Below are 20,540 nucleotides of genomic sequence, written 5' to 3' on the forward strand. Positions count from 1 at the left end.
TTGAACATTATTGCACTTTTTGTGATGGCCATTTGGAAAGGTTTTGTAATGTTCTTTCAGATATTTTAAGAATATAGTATACTTTTGCTAAAAGAAAAATGGCCTTTTTATGCTATGACTATTCGACTGTGCGGGGCTTCACAACCCAGCCCCAATCCTGCCTTCCCCTAACGCCCACTTTCCAGCAGGGAGTCACTGGCCAGTATTTAGCGAGTGGGAAACCCTGACCCAGGGCTACTGAGGGCAACAGTGACCCACCTCACCCCACCCCGCCTCCAAGCGCTGGCTGAGATCAGCACAGAGCAGAAAACACAGGGCCTTTTTCAGGGGTCTGGCTTGATAGACGCACATGAATCCGGAACAGTTTAAGGAACAGTATTTTTTTTCAAAAAGAGAAAGGGTCTCGATTGCCTGTTGATGAAAGTCATTAATATTAATGTGGGCCTCAATGACGTGCTGTGATGAATATGGATTTGCTGTTTCTCACTGGCGTCCTGTGTCCGGGAGATGGAGTATTTCCTGCATTTGACAGCAGCCTGTATCAGAACGCCCTCAACCCCACAGTCACTGAGCGTTTACCACTGCAACAACTTGGCCACATCGATGGATGGAGAGATAGATAGATAGAAAGAGAGAGAAATCATAACCCGATCCTATCACTGCGCACCCACAACAAGGCGGATGGGAATTACAAGGGGGATCACAGTCTGAAACTGCACTCTGGAAATGGCAGAGAGTCCACAGGAATCCGGGCTCAACACAGGAAACGAAGCGGAGAGTAGGGAACAGGGGGAGAAGGCGGAGGGAGTCCAGCTCAATCTGCTGGAGACGTGTGCCGTCTGCAAGCTGAATTTTCAGAGTCGCGATCCCAAACTGCTGCCATGTCTACACTCCTTCTGCAAGAAGTGTCTGCCCGAACCTCTCAGGCACTTGGTGCTGCCGGGGTCAGCTACGGCGGGCAGTCTGGCAGAGTCCTCCTCTCTCCAGCATCAGCAGAGTGAGTATATTGGGGAGGGGGGGAGGGGGGGGAGTGAACATTGTCTCTCTCACCCCTATTACACACTTGAATCTTGCGTAACGCACGGATTCTCCAGCTCCAATACACACACAGACAGACTCAAGGCTCACACTGGGGCCTAGCGTTCAAACCCTTTGTCAGACCTGGCGCCCCTGCGCCCCCGAAAGCACAGAGACTTTTGGAATTATTCATGTACCTATATATTTTAACCTTGTTTTTACAGCTAATGGCGATTGCCTAATTGTGTAGAGACTTTGATAGTTCTGACACCTCAGATAAACAGTGGTTAGCCTGGTAAAAGGAGATTTGTTATTGGCGCTAACAGGGAACGTTTGCCATCTGACATTTTTCAACTCACTGTCTCCAGCAGCCTAGTTCACATGAATTCGCTTATATGAATTCAAACCGCAATTAATCGATGATCGAACCGCTGCTTTGCAATCGGCATTTTTAAAATGTAAATGTGGGTTGCATATTTGAATAGCCAAGCACCATTTATTGAAAATAGATAACATGGAACTTAGTTATGATTTTGCAAAAGAGGGCTCGGGCGGTTTCTATCTTGCACTATCCCATGTGTGAGAGTTGAGTCGGTCGTCATATATTTTAATATTTACCTCCTGAAGCGTCAGCCTCGGGTTTACAGACTAATTTTTCGATTATAGTTTATTGTTTACTATGGCCGGAGGGCCCGTTTCATTTCCCGTTCGCCTCATACCTGGCAGGATTTCAGTTCAAGTTATCCCATTAAAAAATAGCAGCTGAATTTTTGTTAACAAAAAGTCTCTTTCTCACTGGCATCCCAATCAGGGAGCGAAAAATATAGTCTGGCCACCAGGTGACAAAGAGGCTCTTTGTGGGACTGACCATCTCCCAGGTGAAGTCTGGTCTGAACCATATTCCCTTTCACCAATTCTCTTAAATTAAGAAATTAAGGCTTGCACGGACAGTCGTTACACTTGATCAGAAAATAACTTTTTTCGAAAAGGCTAATATAGTAAAATCCGTGCCAATTGTATAATAATGCTTGGGTTGCTGAACCCTGTTTGTGTTGTGCAGTTAGCTCACGTTAACCTCAATGCAGCAACACAAATCATTGGACATTCAGGGAAGTGGCACACACCGTCCGGCCCCAATATGTCAACAACAAGAATTAAACTTGCATTAATTCACTGGTATCAATTTAGCCGGTTAAACATTTTGAAAGTTGTACACACATTCCTTTTTAATGAAATGATGTCAAGCTGCATTGGGAGTGTTCTGTTTCCCCCCCTCGGTTTCGGGGGTGGCGGTGGTAGTTGAAGCAAAAAAAAAGAGAAACGGACGTTGAAAAAGCAAATGTGGTTTCAACGAGAATGTGAAACGACTTGAAAATGACAAGCCAGTGCATTTCCATTCGGACAGGGAAGCTGGCAGTAGCTGATAAGTTGCTGCAAAGTATTGTTTGGTATCCAGTTTATATGTCACTGATAAAGTTTAATGGTCCCTGGGGAAAGGGTACATTGTAGCAGCTCTTTGCCACATTGTAACACTGCTTTTGGGATATTGTAGCAGTTCTTTGCTACATTGTATCGGAGCTGCTGATGTCGCCTCTCCTGTTGCTTAGCCACAATGTAACAAGCGGCGAGGAATGTACCGCTTCCGCCTGACTCACAGGGGTGTACAGCATCTCCCTGATCAAGCTACTCCCTTTTTCTTCATTGAAAATGATTGCAGGGCCCGGCTGAAGCGACTTGAGAAAGCGCCCTGCTGGCATCAAATTGCAAGATCTGCCAGGCAGCGCTTTAGGTGGTGTTTCCCTCTGAACTTCCTCCCCCTGTCTTTCAGCCTCCCCCACGGGAAAGCTTTGAGTGGTAGATGCGGTTGAGTCACTCCCAGGCGGTTGGAACTGGTCAGGGGCGGCTCGAACCAGCTAGAACCAGATTGAAGTGGTTCTTGGCAACTCAATGGGAATTAATTGTCCTGGAGCAGTCATGGGCAACTCAGCTGAACTGTTAAATTAAAGCCCCTTTTCCCCAGGGGACGACTTTGGCCTGTTTGTTGCTTTAAGTAGATTAATGTAATCTGAAGCACACACATTTCAAGGGGCTTATTTTCACCCAGGACCACTGTTGACTGGATGGTGGGGTCTCTATTGATGAGTTGCTGTCCAGACAGAGAGAGCAAGGCAGAGATATAGTAACATTGTAGATTCCAATAAAATATGGGCACCCCACTTTGCTTTAGAGGGTCTTCTAGTTGAATATGTGGTTTTGTTCATGTGCCATTAATTGGGGCTACTTGTAAAAGCAAATAGTGCTGTGTGAGGGATTGGCTTCTTGACTATCGTCTGGAAACAAAACCTTAATCTTTTCTCCAACACAAATGCGAAATATTATGGGGCTGGAAAAGTTAGGGGGTGGTGGGGTAAGCAGAATGTGGAGTTGAGGCCACAATCAGATAAGCCATGGTTTTACTGAATGGTGGAGCAGGCTTGAGGGGCCCAATGGCCTACTGCTCCTAATGTATATGTTCGTAAATCTGGAACGCAAACTGAAAATGCCAGAAATACTTGTCAGATCAGGCACCATCTGTGGAGAGAAAAACAGAGTCAACCTTTCAGGGTGATGACCTGTCGTCAGAACTGGGAAAAGTTAGAGATGTAATAGGTTTTAAACATGAGGTGTTTGACAAAAAGGGAGATCAGTGATAGGATGGAAGGCAGGAGAGATTCAATGTTAAATGGTGCAAGGCAAAAGGAGCTGGTAATGGGAGAAGGAAAGAAACAAAAGATGGGTCTAGAGCGAGGTGTAAATGAGAATCACAGAATCATTGCCAGCAGCTGCTGTTTGAAAATTGGGGGCAGATGTTACCTGAAATTGTTGAACCTTTTGAGTCTGAAAAGCTAGAAAATGCTGAACTGAAAAGTGAGGGGTTGTTTCTCGGCTCCATCAACAGTGTAGGAGTTTAAGGTCAGAGTATGAGTGGGGCATAGAATGCTGTCTTGGTTTTTTTTTAAATCATTTGCTCTGTGCTTGACAAGACAGATTGGGAGGGTACCTGCAGCTGTCTGAAAGGTTGCTGGTGCAGTCAAGATGGTTATGTCCTGGAATTCCTTGAGATGGGGTCAGTGTGCTATGATTGGACAAGTGGTTGTTCATGAAAAATGGATGTAAATTAGCTAGAAGTGGGATTAACTGGTAAACTTAAACATTAAATGTTAGCAGATTTGTTTGTGTGGGTAACATTTTTTTTAATATAGTGTTGATTGTATTGCTCATCCCCATCTCCAGTGGTAGAGAGCTATCAACAGAGCCACAGGCAGTGTGGAACCTTTCTTGGGCAAACCCTGAGTGGCATTGTTCCACATTACTCAATACAAGTCTTGCATTAGAGAAACCCAATATGATCAAATCAGTTTAAAAAAAAAAATACTTTAAACAGCAAGAGTTTACCAGCAAATAAAAGAAAGGGAATGGAATGTGACACAAACACTGGAAGTCTGAAATAGAATGAGAAAGCTTGTGCAAAGCAGAGTGTTTTTGTAAAAAGAAATTTGTCAAACATGGTTTCTGTTCCCTCAACACCTCGAGGTCAGGTTGCAATGGTTGAGCATCCTCTACTGCCCTAACACTCGCAGTTAGGTTTGTTTATTTTGCAAACAGGAAGATCGTTCTCTCAATCCCTGCATCTAGGTCATTAATGAAGATATAATAATGATTAACGCTCCAAATTCTGAAGTCTGCAGGTAACCAGTCTCGAAATCCGTGGACTTTCTGACTATGGGCATTCAGCCAATGCCTAATCCACCACACCAGCTCGCCACTAATTCCACAAATATCCTCTCTTTTACAGAAGCTTCTTGTGTGAAGTAACTTTACAATGGTTTCCTGGAAGTCCGCCTATGGTCTTTTTTAACCTTACAGTTCCTATGTTTCACAAAATGTCGTTGTCCTAATTCAATTAATTGTTCCAGTTTTAAACTTTGCTTTTCATTCTCGTGACATTGGTGTTAGGAACAATTGAAGGATCTGCCATTTATTTTGAGGTTTTGGTTCTCATGCATTCCTTCACCTGACTATTTGCTGTGCTTGTAGTAGCTGTCCCCTGGTTACCTGATCTAGTAAGACTACTTTTGAATCTTATGCTATCCCCTGCTTGGTGTCAGCTGTGGCTGAGGTGTGGCATACTTGCTTCTGAATTAGACGGTTGTGGTTTCCAGACCAACCTCAGAGCAAAACATTTGACCTGACATCCCCGGCAGAATTTTCTGGCTGATGTGTGGCTGTCGGAGCCTGCACATCTGCGCTTAAAATGGCGCGTGCTGATGTCACACGTCAGCACGCGGCATCGCGATATTTCGGTCGGCGGGCGTGCTCAGCAGCGGGACGCTCGCCCGCCATTAATTAAAGGCCTCGTTTAGGCCCTTAACTTGCCAATCGGTGAGGATTTTGAGGGGCCCATGCGAACTTCGGCGCAGTGCACAGGTAGGCAGGATATGCGGGCTCAAAGGGATTGTTCATGTTTTATCTGAAGTATTTAATGCAGAAAAGTGTTTTAAACTTAACCTGTGTGATTGTTAACAGTTCAGATCGATTTCCAAGAGCTTTCTCTGTACTTTGAAGCTTTAGCTCACCAGTCTGCAGCTGGTAATCTTTATTGGGCCTGCAGCTTTCCGGAGGCCTGGGTATGGGTTCTGACATCTCCACTGGAGGCAGCTCCTCTGAGGAGGAAGGGAGGGATAGAATAAGGAGGAGGCCAGGAGTGGACACTCAGCCTCCGGGGAGCCACCTTTGGGAGGACAGGCGCAGGCACGAGGGGCACAGGGCCAAGAGGTTGTCCAAGGTGGAAGGGGCTGCAGAAGATGCCACTATCCTGTTGCCAGGGTTTACAGGCAGCAAAGCAGCTACCTCAATATGACAGATGCAGTGCCGAAGGAGGCTCCGTCTCTCAAGGGAGACAGTCAACTATATCTATCAGATGATTGGCCCTGAGATCTCCCCTAACTGTGTGGGTGGACACCCCATGCCAGCGGTTCTGAAGCTCACAGTTGCCCTCCACTTCTATGCCTCTGCCTCCTTCGCAAAGATCACCCACCGAGCCTTGGGTGTCTCCCAATCAGCTGTCCACACTTGTGTCAAGCAGGTTACAGACGCTCTGTTCAGATGTGCATTGACTTTCATCCACTTCCGTGACCAGGCAAGTCAGACACAGTGAGCCAGAGGCTTCACGGCCATTGCTGGCTTCCCCTGTGTCCAGGGTGCTATAGACTGTACACATGTGGCCATCAAGGCGCCAGCAGGTGAGCCCGGTGCCTTCATCAACAGGAAGGGCTTCCACTCCATGAACGTGCAGATAGTGTGATCACAGGATGCTGATTCTACGAGTCTGTGCAAGGTACCCAGGCAGCTCCCACGACGCCTACATCCTCAGACACTCCCAGGTGCCGGCGCTCTTCAGTGCTCCAGCCCGGCTGGATGGTTGGCTGCTGGGTGACATTGGCTATCCCCTCAGAAGGTGGCTCATGACGCCTCTCCACCATCCAAGAACAGAAGCTGAGCAGCGGTACAATAGGAGCCATGGCTCCACAAGGGCTGTGGTGGAGAGAGCCATCGGTCTTCTCAAGATGCGCTTCCGTTGCCTGGACCGCACAGGGGGTGCACTCCAGTACCCCCCAGATAGTGTCTCGGTGGTAGTGGTTACGTGCTGCATTCTCCACAATCTTGCGCTGGAAAGGGGGGTGCAGTTGACGATGAAGACCTTGACACCCTGGTTGAGGCTGCACATGATAAATCCAGCACAGGGCGATGATGAGGGGCAGCACGCTGACCCGCTACTACACCAAGGAGGCAGGGACACCTGGGACACTTTAATCCAAAGAACCTTCAGCTAGCTCCACACACATGGATCAGCAGGACCAACATTGCCTGGTGCTTCCACACGTGGCAATTAGGTGGAACTAAGGGTTTAGTACAGAAATATCAATGTCCACCCAAATACTCATGATATGTCTGTGAAACATACAAATGCAGCACAAAGGAAACACCCTCAGCCATGGTCCGAAAACTGGACTTTATTCAGTCCAACATCAAACACAAACGTCTCTCTTACAAACATAACTATTTGTTCCCTAATCTAAGGCCAACACAAAATCACCAGTGACATACCCACGGAGTGCCTGAGGTGCCTTATGCTTATGTTTTCAGGTGCTACGTCTTGGTGCTGCCCCATTGCTCCGACTGTCTTGTGAGCCAGCCTGCTGACTCTGTCCTGTTGGCCTCGATGACCTTGGTGGGCGTCCTCTGGCCTGTGGAGCCTGTGCTGGCCCTGCCTGGAAGGGAGCGGCCAGTTCCAGAACTGGCACCTCCCCAGTTGTCGCAGCCTCAACAGATGCAACAGTCACTGGCAGAGGGGCGGAGGGGCTGCTGCCCTCATCTGGAGCGCCCTGAGAGGAGCTCGCAGCGACGACAGGCAGCTGTTGCGCTGACGTGAGGTCACATTGGACCTCCCTGCTCACCGCAGATGGATGGGCACCGAGCGCCGACACTTGGTGCCGAGAACATCTCCCACATTGCGAATGACCACCTGTGGCTATTAGCACTGTGAGGGCTAATGCAGGTCAGAGGGTAACCCAATCAGAAGAGTCTCAATCCGATTGAAGCCCTCTCCATGAGAGTCGCCAATCTCTCAGTGGAGGAAGCCTGAAGCTCCGTCCTGAGGTTCATGCCTTCACCTACACTCTGCCTGGACTCCTCCATCGCAGAGACCAACTGAAGCACACTCTCATGCAACCCTGCCAGTTGCTCCCGTGCATCCTGCCGCTTGTCCTGCAGCTGCTGCATTGGTGACATCTCCAGAAGCAAATCATCACTGCCGGACTCAGTCCTCCGGCTGCTGGCACCATCGGCACTCTCTGCCCCTACCATCTCCTCCAGCGATTGTGAAGTGCCCTCTCCACTGTGACCCAGGACATTAGCCGACATTATATTCCTCACCGAGGTGTTTGTCGCTGCGCTGGTGCCTGCCTGGCTGAAATGATGTGCCGCAAGTTGCACATCTTGGCCCTCAGGTGTGGAGGGGGGGGCTCCAGACTTGTTGGCCATGGCCATGCGGTGGTGATGCTGAAATTAACAACAAGGACAGTGCATCAGTTAGCGTTCAGTCAGTAACACCTTTCATCCCTTTCCCCCCCAGCCTCATAAGTCGCTCACCCTTCAAGAACCTAAGGAGACGAACATTGGTGGGGTGGTACATAGTCAAGAGGAGGCCCAAACATTACACGCGCGTACAGACAGGCTGGTCAGATGGCCTCAGGAATGCCACATGGAATGTTATGTGCCATTGGAGTGGGGTGAGTGCAGACCTGATGCATGCTGGCCCGGAGAGTTGGAGTGATGAGGAAACATAGCAAACACTTGCGCCATTTGCCGTGGAGATTGACAGGTCACATTATTGACCTTCATACCGTTATGAGGGGCATAGACCGGGTGGGCAGAAGGCAACATTTCCCCTTGGCGCAGGGATGACTAATGTGGTGGCATTTATTTAAGTTGAATGCCATGAGGTTGACAAGTGAGGTACTGAGGACCTTTTGGACAGAGTAATGTGGGACGCACTAGCTGAAAGGGTGGTGGGGTACCAACCCTCCTAAGATGCAAAACGTCTTTGGCTGTGCAGCAGTGATGCCAGGGCATGTTAGGCCATGGGGATAGTGGTCAGAAATAGGATAAAGCGACTTTGGAAGGTGCTGGAGACACGTATCCTCAAGGGGCTGAGGGACCTTTGTGTATGACCCACATGTCTGACTGAATCAGTCTGTGAATGAGCAGTGTTGCTGCATTAGCGATTGCAGCAAATATCAGTGCTTTGGATGGTGGGGAGACAGAGTGGATGGGACTGTGGCCCTCAAATACCTGGCCGCTGCACCCCAGCCTCGCTGACACCTGCTGCCTTGGCCGCCTGCCTTCTCCCCAGCTCCATGGCCTGCTCCTCGAAGGTGGTGAGGTGCTGCAGCACGTTGTGTCCACCACCAGTCCTATGGCACTCCCTCATATTGTTCTCGGTTTTTGCTTGCAGAACAGAGAAGAGGATTTATTGGGGCTGATCGATCATGTAATCTGCACACACACGCCGCACCCCAACCACAGTGGCCCATCTGAGGCCTCCAGCGGCTCCTGTCCACACTACTGGTGATCAGTCCCCAGAAGATAGTACGGCTGCTCCCAACCCCCTCCCAATGGACACATGCGGCGTCCATCACTTTGAATAACACACGGGTCTTAGCGCCCATGACAAGGAGGTGCAACTAGGTGCGGCGCCAAGGCCAGCAGATGGCTCTTGGCCACGACTCCTTGAGGCTCCCCTTCCCCTATCTCATCACCATCAATATGACATGTGTTGGAGTTCTGAGTATGTGTCTAGCTGCCTCCCCTGCAGGTTGCCTCCAGACTACTCAAATGCAACAAACACCAACATATGCTGTGGGGAGAACCCATCTTCTCCTCAACCACTAAGGCTGATGTAAACATGGTCACTATCTGTTTGCCCACCCAGCATGTGCCAAATGCGCAATGTAGTAACGACACTAAGACATGGGGGGGGAGGGGGGGCCTCAAAGGCTAAGGCTACCTGCTGGGTCAAGTGGCCAAGGCTGACATGGTCCTCAACCTTCCAGAGCGCAGCAAATTATTGAATCGCTTGTGGCACTGGGTTCCTGTGCAGCGCACATCGTCTTGGGCGCTTACTACCTCCCCCACCTCCTGCCACGCCTGCCTAGTGACGTGGGGGGGGGGGGGGGGGGGGGGGGGGGGCTCGCTCTTCCTCCCATCCTCCGGATACAAAATATCCCGATAGTTGAACACCTCTTGGAGGAGGGCAGCAAGGCAGGCGTCAGAGAACTGAGAGGCACGGTGACCCCACCCCCTCCCCCGCTGGCCTACCCTGCAGCCTGCCCCCCCTCCTCGTCCTCCTCTTCCTCCTCCTCCTGTGCCCTGAAGGCAATATGTCGCTCTCGTCAGTGGCCATGGTGAACAGCCTCAACAAGGCTGCCTGGCCACTCTTCATACAGACTTGCCGGTTCCTCATTGGAAGCTGCAGTCTGAACACGCCCACCTCCTCAACGATTTTCCCGTTCTACATGGGAGTTGCTGACCCGCTGGGTGGGCCTTAATTGGCCCGCCCGCGCAAAATGGCGGTGCGGCCCGTTTCGGCGGTGGCAATTGGCTGCCTGCCCACCGCTGAGTCGGTGGGGCCCGCCCGCCCATCAAGGGCAAAATTCTGCCCCCCAATTCAGTACCGAAGGAGTGCTGCACTGTCGGGCATGCTTTTAGGATGGGATGTTAAAACAGAGGTGCCATCTGCCTCCTCAGGTGGCTGTTAAAGATCCTATTTTAGCCAGTGAGTGGTTAGCATGTGGAACATCACTACCACAGGGAATAGTTGAGGTGAATGGCTGTTGAGGGGGAAGCTGGATAAGCTTGTGAGAGAGAAAGGAATAGAAGGATATATTGATGAGGTTAAATGAGGGGGTTTTTATGATCCTTGGCCAGACCCCGGGTTGTGGGGGGAGATCCAGTTAGGGACCAATAACGTTTTGTTTAAAGTAGATCAGGGTTGGGATTCAAGACACCTGCTTGTGAACAGACGAATTAGGAGCCGGAGTAGGCCACTCGGCCCCTCGAGCCTGCTCCGCCATTCAATAAGATCATGCCTGATCTGAGTGTAACCTCAACCCCACATTCCTGCCTACCCTCGATAACCTTTCACCCCCTTGTTAATCAAGAATCTATCTAGCTCTGCCTTAAAAATATTGGAATAAAGTCACAAGATTCCATGGGTTTTGAACAAGCAAAAGCAAAATTTACTATACAAGTTCAGAAAGATAAAACAATTTACAAATCTGTCTTTCAGTCAAACACTCTGGGTAAGTATGAGGCACATGTGAATTAACAGGTGAACTGTGGTCAGACACACCGCACTACAGAGTAAATGACAATTGCAATCAAAACAGATTCCATGGATTTCTCAACAAATCACCCAGATGTTAGTCCCACTGTGAATCCACCAATCTCATTGAAACTTTGTCTTTCTTATGAAGGTTTCCAGTCTCCTCCTTTGAGAGAATTCCAAGGCGGGATCTTCAAAGGTCACTCCCACTTGGACGGCTTCAACAACAGCCCACCTCTCAGGGTTTCAATCTCGCCTTCCAAGATTATGTTCTCCTGGATTTCCGAGTACACTCAAACGCTAGCTCACAAGCATAATTTCAGTTCTTCGGCAGTGCTGAACAGAACACTAGCGCAACAAAGAGGTACTTTGGCCCCAGCAGCCCACAGTACAGAGTCAGTCTGCTAACTGCAGCTCTTTCTTTAGTTCAGAGCCTAATACTTTGCTCCCTTCTTTTAAATTACTTAATGGGAGCTTTTCCTGTCCCTGTGTCTCTGATACTTCTGGCTGGCTGGCTGACTGCCTCAAGAAGTGGTGTTCACTCACCCTTGAACTGATCTGGGGACCTATCAAAACACTCCCAGAGGGTCCCACCCTTGTTACTGGGTAGGAACCAATGTAACAAGCATCGGAACATCCTGTACCTTTTAATGTTACAATCTTCACAGAAGGCTAATTTAACACTTAGGTACAACAGATCAATGGATTTAACGACAGGTGGAAGGAAGATCATGTGGAGCATAAACACCAGCATGGACCTATTGGACTGAATGACCTGTTCCTCTGCCGTAAATGTTTTCTAATATGTTATTTCAAAGAAGAGCAGGGGAGTTCTCCCCAATGTCCTGGCCAATATTACCCCTCAACTGATATCACTGAAACAAATCACCTGGTCATTGTCTAATTGCTGTTTGTGGGAGTTTGCTGTGCAATGCTGGGCTCCCACATTTTCTATATCACAGCAATGGTGGCTCTTCAAAAGTGCTTCACTGGCTATCAAGAGTTTTGGGAAATCCCAAGGTTGTGTAAGTTGCTATATAAATGTAAGTCTTTCTAAAATAAAACTTGTGGTCTAAGCCAATCTTTGTGGTATCATGATGTCAGACACCTCCCCACCCCCACCCCGACCCCCACACATGCACACACGTACACACACACACCTGTTCTATTTTCTCTGTACCTCACCATTTAGCAAAGGGCGTTAATGAAGACGAGCCTGTGCACAGTTATAACTCTTGAGTGAAGCCAATTTAAGGGAAGACTGTATGTTGGAGAAATCTGAATGGGAGAGTGTGGTTCAATTTAGCTTGCTCCCCCGAGATCCAGCCTACAAGGTAAATGCAGCTATAAACAGCATCCACTAGAGATGAGATGATCATTAGGCAGGTTCATTAATAAATGCAGGAATTTATGGAAAAGAACAGCTTCAAACCATTCAGAAGCACGTTAATGCCACAGGAATGAAGATGCACAGTTCTCACAGCAACAGATGCCTTTCTCATTATTTACAGTTGGGGTCTGCAGGCATCAGTTATGAGCTGAGCGCGCTGCCTGAATGGAAGGTGGAAGCAGATTCAATAGTAACTTTCAAAAGGGAATTGGATAAACACTTGAAAAGGAAAACATTTCCAGGGCTATGGGGAAGCAGTAGGGGAGTAGGACTAGGAGGTTAGCTCTTTTAAAGAGCCTGCATAGGCATGATGAGTTTAACATCCCCCTTTTGGTGCAGTAAGACTGTATGAAAAGATATTAGGTGACATGATCATAATTAGACTTAAGAGTTGATTTCAGGACTCTTTCCTTGCCAGATGATTCTATCTTCTGACAGCCTAGATTCTCACAAGTTATGCTTTAAGAAACAGCAGCCGGCTGCTTGTTCTGTGAAAGGGGTCTATATTACATGTGTACTACACATGAGCGCCCAGTGTTGAATGTATGAAAGTAGCAGGTCATTCTCTCTTGATCAGAATAAGAAAATCCAATAACATGAAAGTGAGATGCTGCTTGTTGTTCACCATGGTGTTGATGAAACATGTCGCTTCTATTCAATGTGCTTCTACGTGTTCTACCTACCACCTCTGTACTTATCAATCAATATTGGCTCCCAGCCGAGCAAAGCCTTGATTTTAAAGTTTTTAAGCTTGTATTCAAATTTCTCCATGACCTCACCCCTCCCCTCCCTATCTCTAATCTCCTTCCGAGATATCTGCACTCCTCTGATCCTTGCCTCTTGTGCAAGCCTGATTATTAATCGCTTTACCATTGGCAGCCGCACCTTTGGTTGTCTGGGCCCTAAGCTCTGGAATTCCCTCCCTAAACCTCTTTGCCTCTCTCCTTTAAGTAATGCCTTAAAATCTACCTCTTTGACCAAGCACTTCATAATCTGTCCAACTATCTTCTAGTGTGACTCTGCATCATGTTTTGTTTGAGAAGGCTCCTGGGAAGTATCTTGGGGAGGTTTCCTCCATTAAAAGTGCTATATAAATGCGATTTGTATTAAATCTGTAAGAAATAACAAACACTGGGCTTGCACAATCAGCTGCTCTCTCATCGTCGTCGGCGGTCCCTTGATTCGAAAATGACGTCTACTCAGGGTTGCGAATTTCTGCCATGGGCCTTCATGTGACTGAACGGGTCAATTGTCGACCCACAGATCTTTGGGCACAGGGTGTCCCATGAGGTAGTGGGATCCAGAGTCAAGATTTGCTTCTTTTCTTTTCCTTCTCTACCACTGTTCTGCCTTGTCATTAAGACATTGGGACTCAAAGCATGATGTTGTTTCTTTTCATTCGTTCATGGGACGTGGGTGTCGCTGGCTAGGCCTGCATTTATTGCCCATCCCTAATTGCCCTTGAGAAGGTGGTGAGCTGCCTTCTTGAACCGCTGCAGTCCCTGTGGTGTATGTACAACCACAGTGCTGTTAGGGAGGGAGTTCTAGGATTTTGACCCAGCGACAGTGAAGGAACGTCAATATATTTCCAAGTCAGGATGTGAGTGGCTTGGAGGGGAACTTTCAGGTGGTGGTGTTCCTATGTGTCTGCTGCCCTTGTCCTAGATGGAGCAGTCATGGATTTAGAAGGTGCTATCTAAGGAGCCTTGGTGAGTGCATCTTGTAGATGGTATACACTGCTGCCACTGTGTGTCGGTGGTGGAGGGAGTGAATGTTTATGGGCCGGGTGCTTTCTCCTGGACAGTGTCAAGCTTCTTGAGTGTTGTGGGAGCTGCACTCATCCAGGCAAGCGGGGAGTATTCCATCACACTCGTGACTTGTGTCTTGTAGATGGTGGACAGGCTTTGGGGAGTCAGGTGGTGAGCTATCCACGACATGATTCCCAGCCTCTGACCTGCTCTTGTAGCCACAGTATTTATATGACTAGTTTATATGCCTTCAGTTTCTCTTCAATGGTACTCCCAGGATGTTGATAGTAGGGGATTCAGCGATGGTAATACCATTGAATGTCAAGGCGCGATGGTTAGATTTTCTCTTGTTGGCGATGCCTGGCACTTGTTACTTGCCACTTGTCAGCCCAAACCTGGATATTATCCAGGTCTTGCTGCATTTGGATATGGATTGTTTCAGTATCTGAGGAATTGTGAATGATGCTGAACATCGTGCAATCATCAGCAAACATCCCCACTTCTGACCTTATAATGGAAGAAGGTCATTGATGAAGCAGCTGAAGATTGTTGGGCCTAGGACACTACCCTGAGTAACTTCTGCAGTGATGTCCTGGAACTGAGGTGACTGACCTCCAACAACCACAGCCATCTTCCTTTGTGCTAGGTTTGACTCCAACCAGTGGAGAGTTTTCCCCCTGATTCCCATTGACTCCAGTTTTGCTAGGGCTCCTGGATGCCACGCTTGGTCAAATGCTGCCTTGATGTCAAGGCCAGTCATTCTCACCTCACCTCGGGAGTTCAGCTCTTTTGTCCATGTTTGAACTAAGGCCGTAATGAAGTCAGGAGTTGAGTGGCCTTGGCGGAACCCAAACTGGTCATCAGTGAGCAGGTTATTGCTAAGCAAGTGCCGCTTGATTGTACTGTTGATGACCCCTTTCATCACTTTACTGATGACCGAGAGTAGACTGATTGGGTGTTAATTGGCTGGGTTGGCTTTGTCTTGGCTTTTGTGTACAGCTTGATGGACAAGCCGTCGCCGTTTTGATCGGTAGCAAGCTCCTCCCAGCCACTATTGTCAATGCTGCTGCGCTTCAAGGAGAACTTCAGAGTGTCTTTGAACCATTTTCTTCATCCTCGAATGCATCTGGAGCTGGCTTCAAGAACGACATTAGCATTTGTTTGATCCTCCCATTGAATCCAGAGGATGGGGCAGAGGCATTGTTGATGGAATTTCTCTAGTACACTTATGTGATGTTGATATACAGTCCAGCTTTCACTGCAGTAAAGAAGTGTGCGCTCTATATAATCTAACACTAGCCCATGGCTTCCATGTGAAGCAACAGGTTGCACTGGTTTCCTGCTCCAGATTCCAGTGAATGAGGATTGTCATGGCTTCTATCACAAAAAAATAACTATTAGTATTAAACTGATACTGAAAGAAGTTCTCTTCATTTCAAAAACAAGTTAAGATACATACTGAGTGGCCTTCTATCTGATCTGGGTTCCAATTCAGCTAAACTCTTGAGTTAAGAATGCCTTCTGAATGCTGGATGTAGGGGCTGTATGTAAAATAAAGTTGGTTAGTCACATTCCAACAGCTGGTAGGCACAGGCCCACATCACAAACCTCCCTTCAGCTGGGCGTCTTTGGCAATGTCACTCATGCAGCCTTTAAAAGGTGTTTTGTACAGGTCTAGATAAAATGTCATTTATATTCAATAAGGGGTGTTCTTCTGAGTTTAAAGTTAGACATATTATAACATTGCAGGGTTAGATTTACTGAGCATTTAACCTCGTGGGAGGTGGAGTTATTGTCACTGTGCTAGTAAAAGAGACTCAGGGTAATGCTGTGGGGACCTGAGTTTGAGTCCCACTATGGCAGATGGTGAAATTTGAATTCAATAAACATCTGGAATTAAACATCTGATGATGACCATAAAACTGTTGTTGATTTGTAAAAACCCATCTAGTTCACTAATGTCCTTTAGAGAAGGAAATCTGCCTACATGTGCCTCCAGACCCACAGTTACGTGGTTGACTCTTAAATGCCCTCTGAAATGACCTAGCAAGCCGCTCAGTTGTATCAAGCTATTAAAAATTCTAAAAGGAATCGAACTGGACGTGCCACCCGGCATTGACCTAGGCACCAGAAACAACAACAGCAAACTTAGCTCTGTTGACCCTGCAAAGTCGTCCTTACTAACGTCTGGCGGAGGGCTAGTGGAGGGGAGGGGAGGCAGTGGCATAGTGATATTGTCGCTGCACTAGTGACCCAGGGTAATGCTCTGTGAACCTGGGTTTGAATCCCACCACGGCATATGGAATGGAATTGTCAATGTTGTAAAAACCCATCTGGTTCACTAATGTCCTTTAGGGAAGGAAATCTGCCATCCTTACCTGGTCTGGCCTACATGTGACTCCAGATCATAGCATCGTGGTTGCCTCTTAAATGCCTAGAATCTACACCACATGGACTGCAGTGGTTCAAGAAGGCAACTCAACACCACCTCTTCAAGGGCAATTAGGGATGGGCAATAAATGCTGGCTTAGCCAGTGACACCCACACCCCAAGAATGAATAAAAAAATTGACCCAGAAAGGCTTGATAGCAGAAGGTTCCCTGGAGAGATGATAGAAACAGTATTGTTTCATTCAAACACAAATAGATTTCATTCAGAAAATAACCTTAAGGCTATAGCAATTAGTAATTTGAGATGACGTGGTAAATGTAACATGCTTAAGAGGAACAGGTGACTTTGGATCTATGGTTCCCAAATGTTTCCACCATCTGGGTTTTCCTCACAGTTTTGTCAGTGCCTGTCATAGACTAATTGACACAGATTGATCACTATGATTAGTCAACAATCCATTATCATTATGCCATGCAACTGGCAGAAGGTGAACTAAATAGACCTTGTTTTTTTTTTGTCTATCAATTCCTATGTTCACTCATTACTGAGTGTCTGAATTAGCAAATGTTCCGTTCCCCAGCACTTAATCGCTGCGCAAACAGACACACATGTACCCCTCCTCTCTGGCCAAGCTCGGTCTGGGTGTTCCTGCAGAGACACACCGTGTCTGCTGGTACACTTGAGGCCTTCTGCGACCAGTGGGTGCTGCTGAGGCTGGAGTGTGTCATCACCCCAAGAAACATTATTTTAATTTAAAATGATAAGTTTCCTTTTAAAGTTTTTTTTGGTTACAGTGCTCCCTTTTGGGGCTATTCAATAGTTTATTAGTTGATTTGTTAATTAGTTTGATTTTATTGATTTATTTAAAAGAGTACACCCACTCACACTCATTCTGTCTGATATAAAAGGAAAGAAAAATCTGAACAGCTGCCTTTATTGCTCTAATGTCACAGGGAATTCAAAGGAATGCACTAAACCCCATTCCTGAACATCTACCTCTCTCTCCTGGTGGCCCCACTGAGGCTTCTGAGGTGCTGACCCTCTGGCCACAGGCTTTTAATGCTGCAACTCCCAATGAGACTGCAGCCAGTGGTAAAATGGCCAAGCCAGTCCTGGTGCTGGCACGGTTGAGATGTTAGCTTGCCTTTTGTTCCGGTGTTGGAGCCCCAAACCCTGCGTTAACATTTTGAGCCCTTTGTTTCCGTACCTTATTCACTTATTATTGTTTGATTCTTCCATTTACTGACGCACTTCTTTCATCTCTCATTGCTGGTCTTGGAGTAATTCTTTTTGAACACTGAGCTGTGACTCAATTTGTCGCACTCTTGCTTCTGAGTCAGACAGATGTGAGTCCAAGTCCCAATCCAGGACTTGAGTACCAAGGTCCAGCACTGTACTGATGGAGTGTTGCACTGTTGGAGGTGCCGTTCTTTCGATGAGATGTAAAGTGGTGCCCTGCCTGGCCCTCAGGCCAATGCACAGATCCCATGATGCTATTTCAAAGAGCAGGGGAGTTTCCCCCTATGGTCCTGGCCTAAATTTACCCTTTAGTCATAATCATAAAAACAGACTATCTGTCATCATCATATTGCTGTTTGTGGGAGCTTGCTGTGCGCAAATTGGCAACTGCATTTCCTACGTTAGAACAGTGACTACACTTTAAAAAATACTTAATTGGATGTAAAATAAAGTGCTTTGATATGTCTGGTCGTGAAAGGTGCTATTTAAATGCACAACTTTCTTTTCTTTCTGCAGAATGCCCTTCAATATATCCCATTGGCCCTTGAGTGTAGTTATCTTGATGCAGCCAGCCTCCCTCCTCTTGAGTTGATTTTCTTTAAACTGTTCCCTCATTGTGTTTGAAGCTGCATGTCACAGTATTGGTTTAATCCGGCTCTTGTCAAGCTTAATTATGTTGTGGTACCTGTTATTTGGAATTATTCCCAGCTTGCTATTATTAAATTACTTGTTCATGATGCAAAGCTACTGCTTGTAGCTGACTGGATTATAAAGCAGTCATGCATGATATGTACTTGCTCAGATTGGTGACACCTGGCATTCCCCACATTTCTTGTCTTAGTTGAAGTTTGCCAACAGCATGTGCCATATAACTTCCCCCCACAGTGTAATCTGCTCTTTTTAGATCTGCCGTTGGTCTCTAGTTGCTCTTGCCACACCATATACTGTGAGCCAAACTGCTTTGTTTGAGAGCTTATCTTGTGCCAATTGGCCTTCTTCCTTAGGCCTCATTACTAACGCAATCTTTTAATGTGGAAAAGCATCTCTGTGAAAGGGTGGAACTGGGCTGTGTAAGGATTTTAAGTTTCCTACCAGTTGCTTCCATTTATTTCCCGGACCGTTGACTTGTTGGAATTCCAAGTCTGTCCCTGTTTTTTTTCCCCCTTGATATCTTCCCATGTGCCTCTGTTGCTCAGGCAAAGGTCAACTAAAGAAAATGGTGAATAAAACTGGTACAAGCAATGAATGTGGAATTACCAGGAACATCCCAATAAGGAAGGCTCTTTGAATTATATACAGAGAGTTTGACAACTTCACTAAGTTCAGGAGTGTTTTCTGAGGGCCATTATTCAAAGAGGAATTAGCTGAGAACTGCTAACATCTTGCCGCCTCCTTCAACTCTCTGACCTTGGCTATTAGTGACAAAGTCTAGAGCATTTTTTCTAAAGTCCTCTCCCTTGCCACATTGCTCCCAACCTTCAGTGCTTCAAAGTTAATCCAATTATTTCAATAGGATAGATATCAAGTTGTTTCTTTTTGTGGACAAGTCCACTTCTAGGGGCATAAATCTAAGATAGCCACTAATAAGCCAAGGAAGGAATTCAGAAGCAACTTCTTTACCCAGAGAAAGGTTAGAATGTGGAACTTGTTACTGCAAAACAGATGAAATAAATAACATTGTGCATTTAAGAGGAAGCTTGATAAGTATATGAGGGAAGGATGTGCTGATCAGATTAGTTGAGTTAGGTTTGGTGGAGGCTTGTGTGGAGCATTGAAGACTGGCATAGAGAAGCTGGACCGAGTGCTTGTTTCTGTGCAGTGAATTTGATGGAATTCCTTTCTGCTATATCTCCGGCCACCCTTCTAACCTCTCTTCTCTTTCTCCAACGATCATTCTCTTCCTGAAACCATGGCAAATTTTATGTTGCAGATGCTGAATGAGCATCAGTTGCTCAAAGTCCTTGGAATTTCATCAGCTTAGACGATAGCAAAACTAGGAGATGGAAGTGTAACTCTGTCCGTAAGCCCTACTGTTATCTGCTTTTTCAGTGCAGTATTTATATGCTACTTTGTTTATTCAAAACCCATGAAGTTACATCTTTTTGGAGTACACAGTCATGCAATGGCTAGCGTACTCATGTGCATAATGACTGTATATTCCAAAACAACCAGTAGCTCGTAGACCTAACTGTAGTTGTTGTGAATGTTGGATACTGATTAGATCTTGATGTGCATCTTCTCACTGATTTCTCACTGCTGTCAATGCCTAGAAGTACACTTCTCCCTTACCTGCTTTCTACTGTTAACAAAGTACAGATAAAAATGCCTCTGCCATTATTTCTGCCACCTCCAGCATGCTGCCACCATCAAACACATCTTCCCCTCCCCGCCCCTGTCAGCATTCTGAAGGGGCTGTTCCTGTTGCGATACCCTAGTCTCCTCCTCCATCACCTCCAACAGCTCATTTTCTTCCCAGACACCTTCCCATGCAATCACAGGAGGCATAACACCTGCCCTTTTACCTCCTTGCAGTCCAAGGCCCCAAACACTCCTTCCAAATGATTCACTTGTACTTCTTTCAACTCAGTCTACCTGTATTTGATGCTCACAGTGTGGTCTCTCCTACACTGTGGAGATCAAATGCAGACTGGGTGACCACTTTGCAGAACACCTTGGCTCAGTCTGCAAGCATAACCCTGATCTTCCTGTCGCTTGCCATTTCAATTCACCATCTTGCTCTCACACTCGCATTTCTGTCCTTGGCCTGCTGTAATATCCCAGTGAAGCCCAATGCAAGCTGGAACGAACAGCATCTTCTCTTCAGATTTGG

At 46.9% G+C, this 20,540-nt stretch overlaps 1 protein-coding gene across 2 annotated transcripts in view; it reads left to right on the forward strand.

Moving 5' to 3' along the window:
• The first annotated feature begins 514 nt into the window (after nucleotides 1-514).
• The window catches only part of LOC121293133 (E3 ubiquitin-protein ligase TRIM33-like), a 127,539-nt gene continuing 107,513 nt past the window's right edge, over nucleotides 515-20,540 (forward strand). Inside the window, exon 1 of one of the 2 annotated variants that reach the window (XM_041215858.1) lies at nucleotides 515-997. In XM_041215858.1, the coding sequence (XP_041071792.1) occupies nucleotides 727-997 (271 nt within the window). In that variant the 5' untranslated portion in view covers nucleotides 515-726. The remainder of the gene's footprint in view (nucleotides 998-20,540) is intronic. The other variant, XM_041215857.1, reaches the window with a different exon arrangement.

This window comes from Carcharodon carcharias, chromosome 21 (assembly GCF_017639515.1).
Source record: "Carcharodon carcharias isolate sCarCar2 chromosome 21, sCarCar2.pri, whole genome shotgun sequence".
Classification (NCBI taxonomy): domain Eukaryota; kingdom Metazoa; phylum Chordata; class Chondrichthyes; order Lamniformes; family Lamnidae; genus Carcharodon; species Carcharodon carcharias.